The 24,939-nt window shown below is 43.3% G+C and overlaps 3 protein-coding genes across 3 annotated transcripts; all 3 read left to right on the plus strand.

Moving 5' to 3' along the window:
- The first annotated feature begins 1,194 nt into the window (after positions 1–1,194).
- LOC115534476 (E3 ubiquitin-protein ligase TRIM39-like) lies at positions 1,195–3,407 on the plus strand. The gene is made up of 2 exons (XM_030345478.1): positions 1,195–1,305; positions 1,391–3,407. The coding sequence occupies exon 2, from the start codon at positions 1,393–1,395 to the stop codon at positions 3,019–3,021; it is 1,629 nt and encodes a 542-aa protein (XP_030201338.1). The 5' UTR covers positions 1,195–1,305; positions 1,391–1,392; the 3' UTR covers positions 3,022–3,407.
- Positions 3,408–7,576: 4,169 nt separating this feature from the next.
- Positions 7,577–10,605, plus strand: LOC115534877 (E3 ubiquitin-protein ligase TRIM39-like). Its single transcript, XM_030346158.1, has one exon. It carries the CDS (start codon positions 7,613–7,615, stop codon positions 9,293–9,295), a length of 1,683 nt encoding a protein of 560 aa, XP_030202018.1. The 5' UTR covers positions 7,577–7,612; the 3' UTR covers positions 9,296–10,605.
- A 2,705-nt stretch (positions 10,606–13,310) lies between these two features.
- Positions 13,311–16,129, plus strand: LOC115534851 (E3 ubiquitin-protein ligase TRIM39-like). The gene is made up of 2 exons (XM_030346130.1): positions 13,311–13,315; positions 13,695–16,129. The coding sequence occupies exons 1-2, from the start codon at positions 13,311–13,313 to the stop codon at positions 15,280–15,282; spliced, it is 1,593 nt and encodes a 530-aa protein (XP_030201990.1). The 3' UTR covers positions 15,283–16,129.
- Positions 16,130–24,939: the final 8,810 nt, after the last annotated feature.

Here is a 24,939-nt window from a genome sequence, read left to right on the forward strand (position 1 = left end):
ACTTGGAGCCTGGTAGGCCTATCCTGACATAAATATGTTCTCGCATAACCTGTGTGATTATCCTAAACTGTGGGGGATTTTATTTGCGGGCAATTTGCTTATGATGTAACGATTGGTCCTTCACAAGTGTTTACTGTTGGTCAGGATTGGGCAGATGCAATTCTCCTCTGGGCGCTTGTTTTTTTCTTCTTTTTTTAATGCAGCATCACATATGCTACCAGCAGCCCTTGCTCGTCTGCAAAAGGCTGATGTTCAGTACCTCGTTTCATTTCGTACCCCCTTTACAGTCTGGCATTGTTTGTCTGGTAAACTTTGTTGATGTCAAGATAAGTGTTAAATTGCCAACACTGTTCGTTGTCCTGTGTGTATTAGTATTACATATCCCGAGCCAATACCCTGGTGTTTCCAACGCCGTTTTGCAAAACAAGCCAAAACACAAACTGTGGTTTTCAACTTTTATTGTTCGAATAGGATTTTCAACACCTGACAATACACTGTAGAGCGTAATGTAATGCAGCGTTGAATGGATGAATAGCTTACATAAGGGTACCCAGCACTTTTCAGACCACACTCAAGCTTATGGTTATTGTCCCCACCACTTCTAAAAACAAACTGACGCCCTTGCCCGCAATACCTTTATAAATAATACAGTCTATCAACATATGAATTGTGAATTTTCTAGGTAAACCTATTTTTAATTCAGCCGAATTAACTTTCGCATACAGGCAACAAAACAAGCGCTTGTTGTCTCTGACTGAAGGTGAACTCGTCGGTTCGTCTGCCCTACCCCGAGTCACATGACTCTGCGGTTTTATGAGGTTAAAGTCTGTGAGACAAGCCTTTTTTAACTGCCAGTGTTAACTCAAAGTTTAATAACCATAATAGCACATGTTATCTGGGCACACATTGCTCTTAATCACAGAATGCACAAATTACATTTCTTTCTTTCCCGCGGGGCTCACGGTTTCCTGTCTCTTAAAGGTTGAACATATTTTAATGCTGCAAGGAAGAGAACACACAGCGAATATGAGGTAGCCTAGACAGTTCATGAATGTGCCCACGTTCAGGTTGAAACGTCAGGGAACTGTGTGTCCGTGGGGGTGGAGCCAGGTGTTAGGGGAGGAGCCAGGTGTTAGGGGCGGAGCCAAATGTAAGGGGAGGAGAGAAGAGAATGTCTTGCTCACGAAACAAAACTTAACATTCATAGAAACCAAAAGCAACCGACGTGGAAGCAGTTCTCTCTTACAGGAGTAAAATAAAACGCAGTTTGGAACAAATTGTCTGACAGACAGAAAACACAACAAGGTGAGTAAAGCAGCACAAGATATGGAATTGATGGAATTAGAAATATAAAGTTGCTCAATACATAAACCTTATCGTCTGTGTCTAGGAATGGCCTCTGCTAACACTTCCTGGTCTGAGGAGGACTTTTCATGTTCCATCTGTCTGGATGTGTTCAGCAGTCCAGTTACCACACCGTGTGGACACAACTTCTGCAGAACATGTGTTACAAAGTTCTGGGATGTACAAGACAAGTACAAATGTCCTGTTTGCAACAAGATTTTCGACGCAAAACCTGATCCACAGGTCAATACCCTCTTATCCGAGCTGGCTGCTCAGTTTAGAACAACCGTACGAGTTAAAGAGCAGCCTTGTGTTGAACCAGCAGAAGTTCCCTGTGACGTCTGTACTGGGACCCAGCAGAAGGCCGTGAAGTCCTGCCTAGAGTGTCTTATCTCTTACTGCCAAACCCACCTGGAGCCACATCAGAGAGTAGCAGTCCTGAAGAAACATCGGCTGGTCGAGCCTATGGACCGTCTGGAAGACAGGATGTGTAAGAAACACGACCGACTTCTGGAGCTCTTCTGCCAGACTGAAGAGGTGTGTGTGTGTCTGTTGTGCACAGTGACGGACCACAAGTCCCATCCTGTTGTACCTCTGAAGGAGGAATATGAAGTGAAGACGGCCCAGCTGGGGAAGATAGAGGCTGAAGTTCCGCAGATGATCCAGGAGAGGAGACAAAAGATTAAGGAGATCAAAGGCAAAGTAGAACTGAGCAACAAAGTTGCAGACAGAGAGATAGCCATTGGTGGGCAGGTCTTCACTGCTCTGATAGGCTGTGTTGAAAAGTGCCGCGATGAATTCAACCAAACGGTTCAAGAGGAACTGAAATACACAGTGAAACAAGCTGAAGACCTCATCAAAGAGCTGGAGCAGGAAATAGAAGATCTGACCAATAGATGCTCAGAGGTGAAGCAGCTCTCACACACTAAAGACCACCTCCACTTCCTCCAGGCCTTCAGATCCCTGAAGGATCCTCCACCCACCAGGGCCTGGACCACGGTGGAGGTCCGTCCTCCGTCATACGTAGGGACCTTGAGGAGGTCACTTGAACAGCTGGAGGAGACACTGATCATGGAGATGAATAAGCTGTTTGATGATGCTGAACTGAAGAGGGTCCAGCAGTATGAAGTAGATGTGACTCTGGATCCTGATACAGCTTTCCCCACTCTCATCCTGTCTGAGGATGGGAAACAAGTACATTGTGGAGGTGTGAGGAAGGTACTCCCAGACAACCCTAAGAGATTTACAAAGCTTATATTTGTTCTCACGAGGCAGAGCTTTTCCTCTGGGAGATTTTACTTTGAGGTCCAGGTTAAAGACAAGACTACATGGTGGTTAGGAGTGGCCAGAGAGTCCATCGACAGAAAAGGTTGGAGCACGAGGACACCTGTGACGGGTTACTGGACTCTTTACTACAACAAGGATGGGTTAGTATTCATAGATAACCCTCCTATCCGTCTCCCTCTGAGAGCTGAGCTCCAGAAGGTGGGGGTGTTTGTTGATTATGATGAGGGTGTGATCTCCTTCTATGATGTGGAAGCCAGGGTTCATATCTACTCTGCTACTGGCTGCACCTTCAGTGAGCCTCTCTATCCATTCCTCTACCCAGGTTCCCGTGAATATAAAGGTAACAACTCTGCCCCCCTGATCATCTCACCTGTCAATCAAACAGACTAGGACATTTGTTTGATAATAAAACAAAGAAACAACCAAAACAACTAATGTTGTTTACTGAATTAGAATCTCTACTATGTGAGATCTGAGAGAACTGCTTTAATGTCGTACTGCTGATATTTAACGAGGAGATGTCCTTTAAGAATATAATCACAGTTGTTGAATCAACTCATTATAAATGGTTAGATTACAATATATCTCATTCATGTTTTCTCCTGATTTTTTATACGTTTAATGCTATGACATAGTTACAGTTGCAATAATGTAGAATATTTTTTGATTATTCATTTGTATAATAATGACCTCATAACCCCTTACTTAAAATGTCTATTTGTTTATCTTCTGAACACTTGATTTATTTTATTAAAAAGAAAAGGCAAAAAATGTAATGTGTGGGTCTACATTATCATTTCAATTGATCATTTCACTGGAATAGGTACAATCTAGTCCAATAGTTTTTTGTAGAAATAATTTCTCATTGCGATACAAATATTAAATTAGTTTGTTGACGATATCCTTATTTTGATCAATTTGAGATTGATGGAATGTTTAAAATCACTGAAAATTTTTAAACGTCCTTCATTTTTTAACCAGTAATTGACTTAATCTCCACCATACAACCCTTCATGTGTTACACACTTAAACAAAGTTCACAGAGGCTACATATAAAGATTCTCCAAATGTGTGTGAGTACCGTGACTTTGTCTTGTCAGTTCTCCTCTCCTCTCCATCCTCTTCTCTCTCCTTCCTCTTCTCTCTCCATCCTCTTCTCTCTCCTCCTCTCTTCTCCTCCTCTCCTCTCTCTTCTCCTCCTCTCTCTCTCCTCCTCTCTCTTCTCTTCCTCCTCTCTCTTATCTCTGCTCTAGTCTGTAACTCAGATTGTGTTTATTATTGTCGTACATTACATTACTTATGGTCTAAATAAGTCTCCAAGTGTGTCTTTAGTCGCCTTTTAGAAATAAAGGCGCTCATAGGATCAAGGTACGTGCACAACTGTTAAGGATCTGTAATATTTGGTACTATTCTTTAGTCATTCTGTCTATGATGTACTTGTAAGTGACTATTTTTCAGTTATACTTGTTGTTAAAGAATAATGGTAATAAACAACTCAGTCTAACCCACTGAATGTTGTCGTGTGTTCAGCCGGTGATTCATTCTGTTCCTTCAGTCTCAATCCTCCAAGCTGAGCAGATGTTCCTCCAGAGCTCTCTGTTGGTTATCCTAGCAGCACACCTGGAAGGTCCTTCAGCCCCCTGGATCCCAGCAGGTCTCTATGGGGTCCTGCCCCCTGACGTGGGCCCAGTCTTCAGTCCCTCCCTCCGCCTCTTCCTCACCTCACTGGTGGCGTGGAGGACCAGCTCAGACCTCTGGAGACATTGCCTCCCCACACCGGCCACACGTCAACAAAAACAGAATATTTTGAATTATGATTAATAAACTACGTATATGATCGAATGGTTACGCTGATGTCAGCTCATGGAACAAATATATATAGTTTGAAGTGTGTGTGTGTGTGTGTGTGTGTGTGTGTGTGTGTGTGTGTGTGTGTGTGTGTGTGTGTGTGTGTGTGTGTGTGTGTGGCTGTGTGTGTGTGTGGCTGTGTGTGTAGTGGTGAGAGAGTTCAACTCCCTGTCTAAAGGTACTGTGTTTGATCCCCAATGTCTGCAGTCTGTATTATCCGATAGAGCAAGATGCCCCCTAACCCTCCCTGATCCATTACCACATATATCCTTAAACACTGTCTAACCCCTCCCTGATCCATTACCACATATATCCTTAAACACTGTCTAACCCCTCCCTGATCCATTACCACATATATCCTTAAACACTGTCTAACCCCTCCCTGATCCATTACCACATATATCCTTAAACACTGTCTAACCCCTCCCTGATCCATTACCACATATATCCTTAAACACTGTCTAACCCCTCCCTGATCCATTACCACATATATCCTTAAACACTGTCTAACCCCTCCCTGATCCATTACCACATATATCCTTAAACACTGTCTAACCCCTCCCTGATCCATTACCACATATATCCTTAAACACTGTCTAACCCCTCCCTGCTCCTTGTAATTTGGATACAAATGTCCAACACAGGGAGGGTGTTTACTCATGATGGCGGGCGGTCGGTCTACAGACGCAACAAATCATAAAAAAATGCCATATTTAAAACCCTTGAAAATCATCAGAGGGACACCTGGGACATGTGGAAGCAGAATAAGACGGAATTTGAATTTGTATTTATTTGTCTCTTCATATTATGACTTCATTATCATTAAAGGGGTAGTTCGGAATTTTGGACATAGGGCCTGATTCCGAAGTGTGCATTGGTATTCTATATCACTGGAGACAGTTTTCAACACATTTCATTCAGTCCTTCTAGTAGCAGAGTTCGCTCGTGCTAGGCTAGCGCAAGTCAACGGGCAATGCTAGCCTGCTATTAAAAACAGTCTTACCCACTCCACAGTACACCCGAGGTAAATCAATTATAACGCCAGACTATAGATTTAAATGTCTGTGTTGATTGAATAATGTAAGAAATAAAACTAACCTTGCATCGCATGAATCATCGAGGGACTACTTTCTCAGCAGAAGCGGAATTCTACTATGCGCTGGTTAGGTTTGTAACCGAATCACGACAGAAGAACGTAAACAGAAGCGTGGGACAGAAGCGCAATTGAACGACTAGGCAACATGATGGTTCAGTGTGCTTTTAGAAATTGTAGAAATAAACGGTACAGATGGGCACCACAAAGTTTCCACCAATTTCCAGTGCGAGATCCAGAAAGGACTCAACTGTGGCTTGTTGCTGCTGGCTTTGACATCAAAACACCGGCTCGTACATGTACGGTTCGTTGGATACAACAAATTCCTCATAATCGTCTTCAAAAGCAGATGCATCGCTAACTCCTCCAAACGTGGCCATATCTTGTTAATTGAATACGCTTATAGAATTCCTTCGTTCACTGTACTCTGCGTTTGTAGCAATGACAGCGGCAGGTAACCTAGATATCAGTCCACCGCTGCCGTAGCCTACGTACAGGAATATAAACACTGCTGCTGAGACCCCGCAATTCCCTCAAAATGCAATGCAATGCAAGGTTGGTTTTATTTCTAACATTATTCTATAAACAGACATTTAGATTTATAGTCTGTCGTTATAATTGATTTACCTCGGGTGTACTGTGGAGTTGGTAAGACTGTTTTTAATAGCAGGCTAGCATTGCCCGTTGACTTGCGCTAGCCTAGCACGAGCGAACTCTGCAACTAGAAGGACTGAATGAAATGTGTTGAAAACTGTCTCCAGTGATATAGAATACCAATGCTCACTTCGGAATCAGGCCCTATGTCCAAAATTCCGAACTACCCCTTTAATATCATGCATTTCGATTTCTCCATACAGTTACTCAGGACTTCAATATAACTAATGAAGAGGTACTGTCGTGTTTCAAACACTATTTAGTTCTAAACTGTTGAAGCAGATAACTGGAAGCGCACACGGCAGATTTATGACTCAATGTCGTATATTTTATTATAATCCAGGTGGCAACCAGCGCGTACCGACCCAGGCCGAGCACCAAGGGCTCCCCCTGGTGGCCATTCTGCATAATATATTTCTACAAACCACCGATAGAAGCCCTCCACCCTAATACACACCAATCACATGGTCAACCTGCAAACTGGTAAAAACTACTGGTTAACATTCTGTGTTGGGAACAGGGCAGGAATATTTGTATCAGAGGGGGCGGGGGGTTATTTCATCAATGAATTTGTGAATAAAGTTCTCCACTTGCAGAGCGCGAAATAACCCGTCCCCATGTGTCACTGCTCCTCGCAATCCCCACAATTCTGTTATAAACAATACAGTCTATCAACATATGAATTGTGAATTTTCTAGGTAAACCTCTTTTTAATTCAGCCGAATTAACTTTCGCATGGAGGCAAGTCAGGCAACAACAAGCGCTTGTTGTCTCTGACTTTAGGTGAACTCGTCGGTCTGGTTCGTCTGCCCTACCCCGAGTCACATGAGTCTGCGTTCAATAGCACAACCATAATAGCACATGTTATCTGGGCGCACCTATTGAGAGGGTTGTTTTATAAAGACTGGGGTGAAAATATCAGCCACAGTTTAATTCAAGTCGAATATAATAAGTTCTTAATCACTGTTAGGCACAAATCACTAAGAAATAATCAACATTTCTTGTTTTCCCGGGCTCTCTGTTTCCTGTCTTTTAATGGTTGAACATATTTTAATGCTGCAAATAAGAGAACACACAGCGAATATGAGGTAGCCTAGACAGTTCATGAATGTGCCCACTGCCCACGTTCAGGTTCAGACGTCAGGGAACCGTGTCCGTGGGGGCGGAGCCAGTGGTTAGGGGAGGAGCCAGGTATTAGGGGCGGAGCCAAATGTAGGGGGAGGGGAGGAGAGGATGTCTTCGGGAAACGAAACTTAACATTCATAGAAACCAAAACCAACCGAAGTGGAAGCAGTTCTCTCTTGCAGGAGAAAAATAAAACGCATTTTGGAACAAATTGTCAGAAACCACAACAAGGTGAGTAAAGCAGCACAAGATAAGGAATTGATGGAATTAGAAATATATAACTGCTCAATACATAAACCTTATCGTCTGTGTCTAGGAATGGCCTCTGCTAACACTTCCTGGTCTGAGGAGGACTTTTCATGTTCCATCTGTCTGGATGTGTTCAGCAGCCCGGTTACCACACCATGCGGACACAACTTCTGCAGAACCTGTATTACAAAGTTCTGGGATGAACAAGTCACGTACAAATGTCCTGTTTGCAACAAGATTTTCGACACAAAACCTGATCCACAGGTCAATAGACTCTTATCGCAGCTGGCTGCTCAGTTTAGAACAACCGTACGAGTTAAAGAGCAGCCTTGTGTTGAACCAGCAGAAGTTCCCTGTGACGTCTGTACTGGGACCCAGCAGAAGGCTGTGAAGTCCTGCCTAGTGTGTCTTATGTCTTTCTGCCAAACCCACCTGGAGCCACATCAGAGAGTCGCAGTCCTGAAGGGACATCGGCTGGTCGAGCCTATGGACCGTCTGGAAGACAGGATGTGTAAGAAACACAACCGACTTCTGGAGCTCTTCTGCCAGACTGAACAGGTGTGTGTGTGTCAGTTCTGCACAGAGATAGACCACAAGTCCCATCTTGTTGTTCCTCTGAAGGAGGAATATGAAGTGAAGACGGCCCAGCTGGGGAAGATAGAGGCCGAAGTTCCGCAGATGATCCAGGAGAGGAAACAAAAGATTAAGGAGGTCAAAGACAGAGTAGAACTGAGCAACAAAGTTGCAGACAGAGAGATAGCCATTGGTGGGCAGGTCTTCACTGCTCTGATAGGCTGTGTTGAAAAGTGCCGCGATGAATTCAACCAGACGGTTCAAGAGGAACTGAAATCCACAGAGAAACAAGCTGAAGACCTCATCAAAGAGCTGGAGCAGGAAATAGAAGATCTGACCAATAGATGCTCAGAGGTGAAGCAGCTCTCACACACTAAAGACCACCTCCACTTCCTCCAGGCCTTCAGATCCCTGAAGGATCCTCCACCCACCAGGGACTGGACCACGGTGGAGGTCCGTCCTCCGTCATACGTAGGGACCTTGAGGAGATCCCTGGATCAGCTGGAGGAGACACTGAACATGGAGATGAAGAAGCTGAGTGATGCTGAACTGAAGAGGGTCCAGCAGTATGAAGTAGATGTGACTCTGGATCCTGATACAGCTGCTTCCAATCTCATCCTGTCTGAGGATGGGAAACAAGTACATGATGGAGATGTGAAGAAGGTACTCCCAGACAACCCTAAGAGATTTACAAAGTATATATATGTTCTCACGAGGCAGAGCTTATCCTCAGGGAGATCTTACTTTGAGGTCCAGGTTAAAGACAAGACTTATTGGTGGTTAGGAGTGGTCAGAGAGTCCATCGACAGAAAAGGTTGGACCACGTGGAGCCCTGAGACGGGTTACTGGACTCTTTTCTACAACAAGGGTGTTTTTTTATTTACTGATAACCCTGATGTCCGTCTCCCTCTGAGAGCTGAGCTCCAGAAGGTGGGGGTGTTTGTTGATTATGATGGGGGTGTGGTCTCCTTCTATGATGTGGAAGCCAGGGTTCATATCTACTCTGCTACTGGCTGCACCTTCAGTGAGCCTCTCTATCCAGTCCTCGGCCCAGGTTCCCGTGATTATAAAGGTAACAACTCTGCCCACCTGATCATCTCACCTGTCAATCAAACAGACTAGGACCTTTGTTTGATAATAAAACAAAGAAACAACCAAAACAACTAATGTTGTTTACTGAATTAGAATCTCTACTCTGTGAGATCTGAGAGAACTGCTTTAATGTCGTACTGCTGACATTTAACGAGGAGATGTTCTTTAAGAACATGATCGCAGTTGTTGAATTCAACCCATTATAAATGGTTAGATTACAATATATCTTATTCATGTTTCCTCAAGTTTTTTTTTACGTTTAATGCTACATTAAACCTACAATACCTACAATATCTTTTTAATTGATCTTGGGGCCCCAGGCCAGCTCGGGGTCCCCTCGAGGGGGATCCCCATAACAGTGTCATTGCACTTTACTGCATTGACTATCAAAGGGGCGCTCACACAGTTTGTCGTTGCATTTTATTCATAACCAGTCGTTGTCTTGGGGCCCCAGGCCAGCTCGGGGCCCCAAGCGGTTTGCTTGCCTTCTCGCGACGGGCCTGGTTGTCTCTGACTGAAGGTGAACTCCTCGGTCTGGTTCATCTGCCCTAATCTATCCCCAGTTGTTGAACATAGCCCATTTTAAATGCTTAAATTCCAATATATCTCATTCATGTTTTCTCAAGATTTTTTTATACGTTTAATGCTATAACATAGTAAACAGTTGCATTCATGTAGAATATTTTTAGATGTTTCATTTTTATAATAATGACCCAATAACCTTTTTCTAAACATCTCTATTGTATTATATCTACATTCCAGTCCAATAGAGTTGTGTAGAAATACTTCCTCAGTGGGATTCAAAAAATAAATTAGTTTAAATCCCTTATTTTGATCATTTTGAGATTGATGGAATGTTTAAAATCACTGAAAGTTTGTAAAAGTATTTTATTTTTTGACCAGTAATTGACCAAATCTCTACCATGAAACATCTCTTCATGTGTTACACACTTAAACAAAGCTCACAGTGGCTACATGTAAAGACTCTCCCAATGTGTGTGAGTACCGTGACTTTGTCTTGTCAGCTGTCCTCTCCTCTCCAACCTCTTCTCCCTCCTTTCTTCTCCTCCTCCTCTCTCTTATCTCTGCTCTCTTCTGTAACTCGGATTGTGTTCATTATTGTCGTACATTACATTACTTTTGGTCTATGCAAGTCTCCAAGTGTGTCGTTAGTCGCCTTTCAGAAATAAAGGCACTCATAGGATCAAAGATACGTGCACAACTGTTAAGGATCTGTAATATTTGGTACTATTCCTTTAGTCATTCTGTTTATGATGTACTTGTAAGTTATTTTTCAGTTATATTTGTTGTTAAAGCAATAAACAACTCAGTCCAACCCACTGAATGTTGTCGTGTGTTCAGCCGGTGATTCATTCTGTTCCTTCAGTCTCAATCCTCCAAGCTGAGCAGATGTTCCTCCAGAGCTCTCTGTTGGTTATCCTAGCAGCACACCTGGAAGGTCCTTCAGCCCCCTGGGTCCCAGCAGGTCTCTATGGGGTCCTGCCCCCTGACGTGGGCCCAGTCTTCAGTCCCTCCCGCCGCCTCTTCCTTACCTCACTGGTGGCGTGGTGGACCAGCTCAGACCTCTGGAGACATTGCCTCCCCACATGTCAACAACTATGGTACATTTGTTATTATGGTTAATTAAGTACCGATATAATTGAATGGTTATGCAGATAACAGCTTGTGTAAAATATCTATAGTTTGAAATGAGAGTAGGGAGCGTGTGTGTGTGTGTGTGTGTGTGTGTGTGTGTGTGTGCGTGTGTCCGTTAAACACTGTCTAACCCCTCCCTGATCCATTACCACATATATCCTTAAACACTGCAAACCCCTCCCTGATCCATTACCACATATATCCTTAAACACTGTCTAACCCCTCCCTGATCCATTACCACATATATCCTTAAACACTGTCTAACCCCACCCTGTTCCATTGCCACATATATCCTTAAACACTGTCTAACCCCTACGTGTTCCATTACCACATATATCCTTAAACACTGTCTAACCCCTCCCTGATCCATTACCACATATATCCTTAAACACTGTCTAACCCCTCCCTGATCCATTGCCACATATATCCTTAAACACTGTCTAACCCCTCCCTGATCCATTGCCACATATATCCTTAAAAACTGTCTAACCCCTCCCTGATCCATTACCACATATATCCTTAAACACTGTCTAACCCCTCCCTGATCCATTACCACATATATCCTTAAACACTGTCTAACCCCTCCCTGCTCCTTGTAATTTGGATACAAATGTCCAATACAGGGATGTTGTTTACTCATGAGGGCGGGCGGTCGGTCTACAGACGCAACAAATCATAAAAAAATGCCACATTTAAAACTCTCGAGAATCATCAGAGGGACACCTGGGACATGTGGAAGCAGAATAAGGCGGAATTTGAATTTGTATTTATTTGTCTCTTCATATTATGACTTCATTATCATTAATATCATGCATTTCGATTTCTCCATACAGTAACTCAGGACTTCAATATAACTAATGAAAAGGTACTGTCGTGTTTCAAACACTATTTAGTTCTAAACTGTTTAAGCAGATAACTGGAAGCGCACACGACAGATTTATGACTCAATGTCGTATACTTTATTATAATCCAGGTAACAACCAGCGCGTAGCGACCCAGGCCGAGCACCAAGGGGTCCCCCTGGTGGCCATTCTGCATAATATACTTCTACAAACCACCGATAGAAGCCTTCCACCTAATACACCAATCACATTGTGAACCTGCTAACTGGTAAAAACTACTGGTTAACATTCTGTGTTGGGAACAGCACAGCAATATTTGTATCAGAGGGGGGGGGGGGGGGGGGGGGGGGGGGGTTATTTCATCAATGAATTTGTGAATAAAGTTCTCCACTTGCAGAGCGCGAAAGAACCCGACCCCACGTTTCGCTGATCCTCGCAATCCCAACACTACTGTTATAAACAATACAGTCTATCAACTTATGAATTGTGAATTTTGTAGGTAAACCTCTTTTTAATTCAGCCGAATTAACTTTCGCATGGAGGCAACAAAACAAGTGCTTGTTGTCTCTGACTGAAGGTGAACTCGTCGGTCTGGTTCATCTGCCCTACCCCGGGTCACATGACTCGGCGGTTAATAGCACAACCATAATAGCACATGTTATCTGGGCACACATTGAGAGGGTTGTTTTATAAAGACTGTGGTGAAAATATCCAAGTGCCCCTGACTGCAGCCCGCAGATCGAGGAGGAGCTAAATGTGGGCGGGTCTAAACGTTTAAGCCAGCCCACATTTGGATGGGCTGGCTTAATACGAGAACGTATTTCCGGCTGAGTCCATGATACTGCGCGCTTTTCTGCCTAGAGGTAAGTTGCCGCTCTCTGTTGGTGTACATTGCTTGCTATGGGCCAGAAAAATACCTTGATACTTGCCTTTGTCAAACATTTATGCAAGCTTTATTTTTTTCGTCTTTACAGATCAAAATGTCTTGCCTGGGGTGAAAATAAAAATCAATGATGCAAAGTCTTCTGTCTTTGGTTTATTTGACTTAGCTAATATTGAGTGTACGAAATAATATGTGTCTATACTAAAAAAGACATTTGAAATGACGAGTTAAAAGTAGGAATCTAAGTCTATCAAATGCATGAACCTTTTTCCATATTACCGGTAAGTCATTGTGCTGTGCTGTGCTGTATTGATGTTTGAGAATGTGCTGCCGGATCTCCGCCACCAGATGGCGCCCGAGAGGGTAAAACCATGATACCGAGTCCATGATGCTGCGCGGAATTTTCCTTAAATGTGGGCGGGCTTAAACGTTTAAGCCCGCCCACATTTAGCTCCTCCTCGATCTGCGAGCTTCAGTCAGGGGTTACTCAAAATATCAGCCACAGTTTAACTAAAGTCAAATGTAATTGTATACTTCTTAATCACGGTTAGGCACAAATCACTTAGAAATAATCAACATTTCTTGTTTTCCCGGGCTCTTTGTTTCCTGTGTTTTAATGGTTGAACATATTATAATGCTGCAAAGAAGAGAACACACAGCGAATATGAGGTAGCATAGACAGTTCATGAATGTGCCCACGTTCAGGTTGAGAAGTCCGGGAACTGCGTCCATGGGGGCGGAGCCAGGGGTTAGGGGCGGAGCCAGGGTTAAGGGAAGGAGAGGAGAGGATGTCTTGTTCGGGAAACGAAACTTAACATTCATAGAAACCAAAAGCAACCGACGTGGAAGCAGTTCTCTCTTTCAGGAGAAAAGTAAAACGCATTTTTGGAACAAATTGTCAGACAGACAGGAAACACAACACGGTGAGTAAAGCAGCACAAGATAAGGAATTGCTGGAATTAGAAATATAAAACTGCTCAATACATAAACCTTATCGTCTATGTCTAGGAATGGCCTCTGCTAACACTTCCTGGTCTGAGCAGGACTTTTCATGTTCCATCTGTCTGGATGTGTTCAGCAGCCCGGTTACCACACCGTGTGGACACAACTTCTGCAGAACCTGTATTACAAAGTTCTGGGATGAACAAGTCAAGTACAAATGTCCTGTTTGCAACCAGATTTTCGACACAAAACCTGATCCACGGGTCAATACCCTCTTATCACAGCTGGCTGCTCAGTTTGGGACAACCGTACGAGTTAAAGAGCAGCCTTGTGTTGAACCAGCAGAAGTTCCCTGTGACTTCTGTACTGGGACCCAGCAGAAGGCTGTGAAGTCCTGCCTAGAGTGTTTTATGTCTTTCTGCCAAACCCACCTGGAGCCACATCAGAGAGTCGCAGTCCTGAAGGGACATCGGCTGGTCGAGCCTATGGACCGTCTGGAAGACAGGATGTGTAAGAAACACAACCGACTTCTGGAGCTCTTCTGCCCGACTGAACAGGTGTGTGTGTGTCAGTTCTGCACAGAGATAGACCACAAGTCCCATCCTGTTGTTCCTCTGAAGGAGGAATATGAAGTGAAGACGGCCCAGCTGGGGAAGATAGAGGCTGAAGTTCCACAGATGATCCAGGAGAGAAAAGAAAAGATTAAGGAGATCAAAGACAGAGTAGAACTGAGCAACAAAGATGCAGACAGAGAGATAGCCATTGGTGGGCAGGTCTTCACTGCTCTGATAGGCTGTGTTGAAAAGTGCCGGGATGAATTCAACCAAACGGTTCAAGAGGAACTGAAATCCACAGAGAAACAAGCTGAAGACCTCATCAAAGAGCTGGAGCAGGAAATAGAAGATCTGACCAATAGATGCTCAGAGGTGAAGCAGCTCTCACACACTAAAGACCACCTCCACTTCCTCCAGACCTTCAGATCCCTGAAGGATCCTCCACCCACCAGGGACTGGACCACGGTGGAGGTCCGTCCTCCGTCATACGTAGGGACCTTGAGGAGATCCCTGGATCAGCTGGAGGAGACACTGAACATGGATATGAAGAAGCTGAGTGATGATGCTGTACTGAAGAGGGTCCAGCAGTATGAAGTAGATGTGACTCTGGATCCTGATACAGCTCATCCCGAGCTCATCCTGTCTGAAGATGGGAAACAAGTACATGATGGAGGTGTGAGGAAGGTACTCCCAGAAAACCCTAAGAGATTTACAAGGTATACATTTGTTCTCACGAGGCAGAGCTTCTCCTCAGGGAGATTTTACTTTGAGGTCCAGGTTAAAGACAAGACTTATTGGTGGTTAGGAGTGGTCAGAGAGTCCATCAACAGAAAAGGTGGGAGAGACACCCCTGAGACGGGTTACTGGACTCTTCACTGCTACAAGGATGAGTTGGTATTCATAGATAACCCTGTTGTCCGTCTCCCTCTGAGAGCTGAGCTCCAGAAGGTGGGGGTGTTTGTTGATTATGATGAGGGTGTGGTCTCCTTCTATGATGTGGAAGCCAGGGTTCATCTCTACTCTGCTACTGGCTGCACCTTCAGTGAGCCTCTCTATCCATTCCTCTTCCCAGGTCCCCGTGTTTATGAAGGTAACAACTCTGCCCCCCTGATCATCTCACCTGTCAATCAAACAGACTAGGACCTTTGTTTGATAATAAAACAACGAAACAACCAAAACAACTAATGTTGTTTACTGAATTAGAATCTCTACTCTGTGAGATCTGAGAGAACTGCTTTAATGTCGTACTGCTGACATTTAACGAGGAGATGTTCTTTAAGAACATGATCGCAGTTGTTGAATTCAACCCATTATAAATGGTTAGATTACAATATATCTTATTCATGTTTCCTCAAGTTTTTTTTTACGTTTAATGCTACATTAAACCTACAATACCTACAATATCTTTTTAATTGATCTTGGGGTCCCAGGCCAGCTCGGGGTCCCCTCGAGGGGGATCCCCATAACAGTGTCATTGCACTTTACTGCATTGACTATCAAAGGGGCGCTCACACAGTTTGTCGTTGCATTTTATTCATAACCAGTCGTTGTCTTGGGGCCCCAGGCCAGCTCGGGGCCCCAAGCGGTTTGCTTGCCTTCTCGCGACGGGCCTGGTTGTCTCTGACTGAAGGTGAACTCCTCGGTCTGGTTCATCTGCCCTAATCTATCCCCAGTTTTTGAACATAGCCCATTTTAAATGCTTAGATTCCAATATATATCATTCATGTTTTCTCAAGATTTTTTGACACGTTTAATGCTATAACATAGTAAACAGTTGCATTCATGGAGAATATTTTTTGATGTTTCATTTGTATAATAATGACCCAATAACCTTTTCTTAAAATCTTCATTGGTTTTACTTCTGAACCCTTTTCTCATTTCTTTTATTTAAAACAAAAGACGAAAAATGGAATGTGTGGGTCTACAATATCATTTGAATTGATCATTTCAGATACATTCCAGTCCAATAGAGTTGTGTAGAAATACTTCCTCAGTGGGATTCAAAAAATAAATTAGTTTAAATCCCTTATTTTGATCAATTTGAGAGTGACGGAATGTTTAAAATCACTGAAAATTTGTAAAAGTATTTTATTTTTTGACCAGTAATTGACCAAATCTCCACCATGAAACAACTCCTCATGTATTACACACTTAAACAAAGCTCACAGTGGCTACATGTAAAGATTCTCCCAATGTGTGTGAGTACCGTGACTTTGTCTTGTCAGCTGTCCTCTCCTCTCCAACCTCTTCTCCCTCCTTTCTTCTCCTCCTCTCTCTCTTCTCCTCTTCTCTCCCTTCTCCTCCTCCTCTCTCTCTCCTCCTCCTTTCTCTCTCTCTCTCTTCTCCTCCTCTCTCTTCTCCTCTTCTCTCCCTTCTCCTCCTCCTCTCTCTCTCCTCCTCCTTTCTCTCTCTCTCTTCTCTCTCCTCTCTCTTCTCCTCCTCCTCTCTCTTATCTCTGCTCTCTTCTGTAACTCGGATTGTGTTCATTATTGTCGTACATTACATTACTTTTGGTCTATACAAGTCTCCAAGTGTGTCGTTAGTCGCCTTTCAGAAATAAAGGCGCTCATAGGATCAAAGATACGTGCACAACTGTTAACGATCTGTAATATTTGGCACTATTCCTTTAGTCGTTCTGTTCATGATGTACTTGTAAGTTATTTTTCAGTTATATTTGTTGTTAAAGCATAATGGTAATAAACAACTCAGTCCAACCCACTGAATGTTGTGGTGTGTTCAGCCGGTGATTCATTCTGTTCCTTCAGTCTCAATCCTCCAAGCTGAGCAGATGTTCCTCCAGAGCTCTCTGTTGGTTCTCCTAGCAGCACACCTGGAAGGTCCTCCAGCCCCCTGGGTCCCAGCAGGTCTCTATGGGGTCCTGCCCCCTGACGTGGGCCCAGTCTTCAGTCCCTCCCTCCGCCTCTTCCTCACCTCACTGGTGGCGTGGTGGACCAGCTCAGACCTCTGGAGACATTGCCTCCCCACACGTCAACAAAAACAGAATATTTAGAATTATGATTAATAAACTACGTATATGATCGAATGGTTACGCTGATATCAGCTCATGGAACATATATATAGTTTGAAGTGTGTGTGTGTGTGTGTGTGTGGGTGGGTGGGTGGGTGGGTGGGTGGGTGGGTGTGTGTGGTGAGAGAGGGTATGACTCCAAGTTGAAACTAAGGTACTGTCGTGGAAATATCAATCATAACTATAAATATACAATCATATACAAATTATATTAACCTTGTTTATATAATTATTACATTAGAAGGAACTGTATACATTCTCCCTGTAACTTAAAACAAATCCCTTCCTCTCTTAACTGAGAGAGGTTAATTCGTATTCAAGTTCCCACTGGAGCCAGTGAGTCTGGTTCTGTGACGAGGCCAATCGACTGACTTCTTTGTTGTGTAAACTATTTACAGCCATGTCTTACAAACATGCAGACATGCCCAATATCCACCCATTGTATTACAGATTGACTTGGCCTTAGGTCACTCCCACTCTCTACCCACAATGAAAACGTTCCCTATGAGACTCTTGTAACCCTATTGTTTCATCGAATGTGTTCGTGGTAAGCTTTGCAGCCAGGACTTCCCCATGATCATGCCTTAAGATTAAATCAAATATTTCGCTGTCCGACGTGTCCGTGAGAGAACTTTCTCTTAATCAGGTACTGTATTTGATCCCCAATGTCTGCAGCCTGTATTATCCGATAGAGCAAGATGCCCCCTAACCCCTCCTGATCCATTAGACGTATGACTCAATGTCGTACACTTTATTATAATCCAGGTAACAACCAGCGCGTAGCGATCCAGGCCGAGCACCAAGGGCTCCCCCTGGTGGCCATTCTGCCTAATATACTTCTACAAACCACCGGTAGAAGCCCTCCACCTAATGCACACCAATCACATTGTGAACCTGCAAACTGGTAAAAACTACTGGTTAACATTCTGTGTTGGGAACAGCACAGGAATATTTGCATCATAGGGGGCGGGGGGTTATTTCATCAATGAATTTGTGAATAAAGTTCTCTACTTGCAGAGCGCGAGAGAACCCGTCCCCACGTTTTGCTGCTCCTCGCATTCCCCAGAATACTGTTATAAACAATACAGTCTATCAACATATGAATTGTGCATTTTCTAGGTAAAATTATTTTTAATTCATCCGAATTAACTGCCGCATGGAAGCAAAAAAACAAGTGCTTGTAACATGTGTCTGACTGAAGGTGAACTCGCAGGTCTGGTTCGTTTGTCCTACCCCGGGTCACATGACTCGGCGGTTAATAGCGCAACAATAATAGCACATGTTATCTGGGCACACATTGAGAGGGTTGTTTTTATAAAGAATGTGGTGAAAATATCAGCCACAGTTTAATTCAAGTCGAATATAATAAGTTCTTAATCACAGTTAGACACAAATCACTACGAAATAATCAACATTTCTTGTTTTCCCGGGCTCTCTGTTTCCTGTGTTTTAATGGTTGAACATATTTTAATGCTGCAAAGAAGAGAACACACAGCGAATATGAGGTAGCCTAGACAGTTCATGAATGTGCCCACGTTCATGTTGAGACGTCAGGGAACTGTGTCCGTGGGGGCGGAGCCAGGGGTTAGGGGAGGAGCCATATATTAGGGGCGGAGCCAAATGTAAGGGGAGGAGAGGAGAGGATTTCATGTTCGGGAAACGAAACTTGACAAACCAAAACAAACCGACGTGGAAGCAGTTCTCTCTTTCAGGAGAAAAATAAAAGGCATTTTTGGAACAAATTGTCTGACAGACAGAAAACGCAACAAGGTGAGTGAAGCAGCACAAGATAAGGAATTGATGGAAACAGAAATATAAAATTGCTCAATACATAAACCTTATCGTCTGTGTCTAGGAATGGCCTCTGCTAACACTTCATGGTCTGAGGAGGACTTTTCATGTTCCATCTGTCTGGATTTGTTCAGCTTATTCAACATGGTTACCACACCATGTGGACAAAACTTCTGCAGAACCTGTTTTACAAAGTTCTGGGATGAACAAGTCAAGTACAAATGTCCTGTTTGCAACAAGAAGCTGCGTGATGATGCTGTACTACTGAAGAGGGTCCAGCAGTATGAAGTAGATGTGACTCTGGATCCTGATACAGCTCATCCCAAGCTCATCCTGTCTGAGGATGGGAAACAAGTAACAGGTTAGATCTTTTTGTATATTTTGTAAGTTGATTTTGTGAGGGATTTAATGCATTCATTTCTTGTCCAAAGATATGCAAAGAAAATGTTTGATAAGACAAAGCGAAGTTCCTTGGCAGAATGACTAATAAAAAGAATTCTCAAAACAAAAGTATTTTCTTCAAGTATAATTATTTACAATTTCAAACACAAATTATATATATATACTTATTTCTCCACCTGCTATTGATCCCTCAGTCTCAGCTCCATGCTCTGTGTTCTTAGAGATGTTTGAGCCTGTAACCTTGTCCTTTGTGGAGGAGATTGTTGGCCACCTGAAGCCCTCAGGTTCTCCAGCAGATATTGTTCCTCCTCGACTTTTTAAGGAGATTTTTCCAACTATTGGACCTTCTTTTACTGCTGTCATTAACAGTAGCCTATCATCGGGAGTCGTGCCGGCTCAATTTAAACATGCTGTTGTGCAACCCTTGTTGAAAAAACCTGGACTTGATCCTACTGCTTTGTCTAATTTCAGACCTATCTCCAAACTGTCTTTTCTGTCAAAAGTCCTGGAAAAGATTGTTCACTGTCAACTCATGGACTTTATAAATGGACAGAACATTATAGAGATTTTCCAATCTGGTTTTAAAACATTACACAGCACCGAATCAGCGCTGCTTAGAGTTTTTAATGATATATTTTTAGCTACTGACTCTGGCCATAGTGTTGTCCTTGTGCTCCTAGATTTGACTGCAGCCTTCGACACAGTAGACCATGACATCCTCATTGCTCGTCTGGAGCAGTGGGTGGGTGTCAGAGGCACAGCACTAAAATGGTTCAGGTCTTATTTAACCCAGCGGTCTTTCTGTGTTAGCCTTGCTGAGCATGTGTCCTCCGCTGTCCCGCTATTACATGGGGTTCCGCAGGGTTCGGTGCTTGGCCCCCTTTTATTTTCCCTTTATTTACTCCCACTTGGCTCAATTCTTAGGAAGCATGGTATTTCTTTTCATTGCTATGCTGATGACAGCCAGATTTATATTCCTCTTAAAAAGGCAGAAGCATACAGTATTAAGCCTTTGTTAGACTGCCTGCAAGACATTAAAGCTTGGATGTCCCTAAACTTTTTAAATTTTAATGAAAAAAAGACAGAGGTTATGGTTTTCAGTGGCTCTGGTGTGTCCCCCCTGGTTGACCTAGGCTACCTGGAACAGTTCCGTAGGCCAATCTTAAATAACCTGGGGGTTAAGGTGGACACTGACCTCAAATTTGACACCCAGGTAAAAGCTGTGGTGAAGTCCAGCTTCTTCCAGCTAAGGCAGCTGGCAAAAATTAAACCAATGCTTCAGAGACAGCATCTTGAAACAGTAATCCATGCGTTTGTGACCACCCGGCTGGACTACTGTAATGCACTTTACATGGGGATTAGTGAGGCCTCCATTGCCCGCCTCCAATTAGTTCAAAATGCCGCAGCTCGTCTCTTGACTAACACTAGAAAGTACGACCACATCACACCTATTCTGGCTTCATTGCACTGGCTACCTGTACGTTTTAGGATTCATTTTAAAATACTTTTATTTGCGTTTAAAGCCTTAAATGGCCTTGCCCCACCATACCTCTCCGAGCTGCTAAAACCCTACACTCCTAGCCGTTCTCTTAGGTCAGCTGACCAGCTGTTTTTGGCCACACCCCGTACCAGGCTAAAACGCAGAGGAGAACGTGCCTTTGCGGTAGCAGCCCCAAAATTGTGGAACACTTTGCCACTCCATATTAGAGAAGCTACATCCCTGTGTCTCTTTAAAACCTTGGTAAAAACGCACCTTTTTTATTTGGCCTTTGGACACTAGATGGCGTGTTGATGTGATGTAGAAGTGTTGGGTGGGTCATGTGTTTTACTTATTTTATACTTATTTTATCTCTTTTTCTGTGTGCAGCACTTTGGAAACCTATGTGTTTGTTTAAACTGTGCTATATAAATAAAGTGGATTGGATTGGATTGAAGTACATGATGGAGGTGTGGGGAAGGAACTCCCAGACAACCCTAAGAGATTTACAAAGTCTTTGTTTGTTCTCACGAGGCAGAGCTTCTCCTCAGGGAGATTTTACTTTGAGGTACAGGTTAAAGACAAGACTACATGGTGGTTAGGAGTGGTCAGAGAGTCCATCGACAGAAAAGGTTGGACCATGTGGACCCCTGAGACGGGTTACTGGACTCTTTACTACAACAGGGATAGGTTTGTATTTAATGATAACCCTGATGTCCGTCTCCCTCTGAGAGCTGAGCTCCAGAAGGTGGGGGTGTTTGTTGATTATGATGAGGGTGTGGTCTCCTTCTATGATGTGGAAGGCAGGGTTCATATCTACTCTGCTACTGGCTGCACCTTCAGTGAGCCTCTCTATCCATTCCTCTACCCAGGTCCCCGTGATTATAAAGGTAACAACTCTGCCCCCCTGATCATCTCACCTGTCAATCAAACAGACTAGGACCTTTGTTTGATAATAAAACAAAGAAACAACCAAAACAACTAATGTTGTTTACTGAATTAGAATCTCTACTATGTGAGGTCTGAGAGAACTGCTTTATTGTCGTACTGCTGACATTTAACGAGGATAAGTTCTTTAAGAATCTATCCCCAGTTGTTGAATATAACCCATTATAAATGCTTAAATTCCAATATATCTCATTCATGTTTTCTCAAGATTTTTTTATACGTTTAATGCTATAACATAGTAAACAGTTGCATTCATGTAGAATATATTTCGATGTTTCATTTTTATAATAATGACCCAATAACCTTTTTCTAAACATCTCTTTTGGTTTAACTTCCGAACCCTTTTCTCATTTATTTTATTTAAAAAAAAAGACGAAAAATGTAATGTGTGGGTCTACAATATCCTTTGAATTGATCATTTCAGATACATTCCAGTCGAATAGAGTTGTGTAGAAATACTTCCTCAGTGGGATTCAAAAAATAAATTGGTTTAAATCCCTTATTTTGATCATTTTGAGATTGATGGAATGTATAAAATCACTGAAAGTTTGTAAAAGTATTTCATTTTTTGACCAGTAATTGACCAAATCTCTACCATGAAACAACTCTCCATGTGTTACTCACCTAAACAAAGCTCACTGTGGCTACATGTAAAGATTCTCCCAATGTGTGTGAGTACCGTGACTTTGTCTTGTCAGCTCTCCTCTCCTCTCCATCCTCTTCTCTCTCCTTCCTCTTCTCTCTCCATCCTCTTCTCTCTCCATCCTCTCCTCTCCATCCTCTTCTCTCTCCTTCCTCTTCTCTCTCCATCCTCTTCTCTCTCCTCCTCCTCTCTCTCTTCTCTCTCCTCTCTCTTCTCCTCCTCCTCTCTCTTATCTCTGCTCTGGTCTGTAGCTCAGATTGTGTTCATTATTGTCGTACATTACATTACTTATGGTCTAAATAAGTCTCCAAGTGTGTCGTTAGTCGCCTTTCAGAAATAAAGGCACTCATAGGATCACAGATACGTGCACAACTGTTAAGGATCTGTAATATTTGGTACTATTCTTTGGTCATTCTGTTTATGATGTACTTGTAAGTGACTATTGTTCAGTTATATTTGTTGTTAAAGCATAATGGTAATAAACAACTCAGTCCAACCCACTGAATGTTGTCGTGTGTTCAGCCGGTGATTCATTCTGTTCCTTCAGTCTCAATCCTCCAAGCTGAGCAGATGTTCCTCCAGAGCTCTGTTGGTTATCCTAGCAGCACACCTGGAAGGTCCTTCAGCCCCCTGGGTCCCAGCAGGTCTCTATGGGGTCCTGCCCCCTGACGTGGGCCCAGTCTTCAGTCCCTCCCTCCGCCTCTTCCTCACCTCACTGGTGGCGTGGTGGACCAGCTCAGACCTCTGGAGACATTGCCTCCCCACACGTCAACAAAAACTGAATATTTAGAATTATGATTAATAAAGTACGTACATGATCGAATGGTTACGCTGATGACAGCTCATGGAAGATATATATAGTTTGAAGTGGTGTGTGTGTGTGTGTGTGTGTGTGTGTGTGTGTGTGTGTGTGTGTGTGTGTGTGTGTGTGTGTGTGTGTGTGTGTGTGTGGAGAGTTCAACTCCCAGCTGAAAGGTACTGTGTTTGATCCCCAATGTCTGCAGCCTATCCTGTATTATCTGATAGAGCAAGATGCCCACTAACCCTCCCTGATCCATTACCACATATATCCTTAAACACTGTCTAACCCCTCCCTGATCCATTACCACATATATCCTTAAACACTGTCTAACCCCTCCCTGATCCATTACCACATATATCCTTAAACACTGTCTAACCCCTCCCTGATCAATTACCACATATATATCCTTAAACACTGTCTAACCCCTCCCTGCTCCTTGTAATTTGGATGCAGATGTCCAACACAGGGAGGGTGTTTACTCATGGGGGCGGGCGGGCGGTCTACAGCTGCAACAAATCATAAAGAAATGCCATATTTAAAACTCTCGAAAATAGTCAGAGAGACACCTGGGGACATGTTGAAGCAGAATCATGTAGAATTTGAATTTGTATTTATTTGTCTCTTCATATAATGACTTCATTATCATTAATAACATGCATTTCGATTTCTCAATACAGTAACTCAGGACTTCAACATAACTAATGAAGAGGTACTGTCGTGTTTCAAACACTATTTAGTTCTAAACTGTTTAAGCAGATAACTGGAAGCGCACACGGCAGACTAGCCTCAATGTCGTATCCTTTATTATAATCCAGATAACAACCAGCCCGTAGCGACCCAGGCCGAGCACCAAGGGCTCCCCCTGGTGGCCATTCTGCATAATATACTTCTACAAACCACCGATAGAAGCCCTCCACCTAATACACACCAATCACATTGTGAACCTGCGAACTGGAAAAAACTACTGGTTAACATTCTATGTTGAGAACAGCACAGGAATATTTGTATCAGAGGGGGCAGGGGGTTATTTCATCAATGAATTTGTGAATTCAAGTTCTCCACTTGCAGAGCCGCCAAAGAACCCGTCCCCGCGTGTCGCTGCTCCTCGCAATCCCCAATACTGCTATAAACAATACAGTCTATAAATTTATGAATTGTGAATTTTCTATGTAAACCTCTTTTTAATTCAGCAGAATTAACTTTCGCATGGAGGCAACAAAACAAGTGTTTGTTGTCTCTGACTGAAGGTGAACTCGTCGGTCTGGTTCGTCTGCCCTACCCCGGGTCACATGACTCGGCGGTTAATAGCACAACCATAAAAGCACATGTTATCTGGGCGCACCTATTGAGAGAGGGGTGTTTTATAAAGAATGTGGGGAAAATATCAGCCACAGTTCAATTCAAGTCGAATATAATAAGTTCTTAATCACAGTTAGGCACAAATCACTAAGAAATAATCAACATTTCTTGTTTTCCCAGGCTCTTTGTTTCCTGTCTTTTAATGGTTGAACATATTATAATGCTGCAAAGAAGAGTACACACAGCGAATATGAGGTAGCCTAGACAGTTTATGAATGTGCCCACGTTCAGGTTCTGTGTCCGTGGGGGCGGAGCCAGGGGTTAGGGGAGGAGCCAGGTGTTAGGGGAGGAAGCAGAGGTTAGGGGCGGAGAGGAGAGCATGTCTTGTTCACGAAACGAAACTTAAC

The sequence above is a fragment of the Gadus morhua genome, chromosome 21 (assembly GCF_902167405.1).
Source record: "Gadus morhua chromosome 21, gadMor3.0, whole genome shotgun sequence".
In the NCBI taxonomy this organism is placed as follows: Eukaryota; Metazoa; Chordata; class Actinopteri; order Gadiformes; family Gadidae; genus Gadus; species Gadus morhua.

Excerpts from the sequence above, each read along its gene's own strand:
- LOC115534476 (XM_030345478.1), top strand. The coding sequence starts at position 1,393 with ATGGCCTCTGCTAACACTTCCTGGTCTGAGGAGGACTTTTCATGTTCC.
- LOC115534877 (XM_030346158.1), top strand. The coding sequence starts at position 7,613 with ATGGAATTAGAAATATATAACTGCTCAATACATAAACCTTATCGTCTG.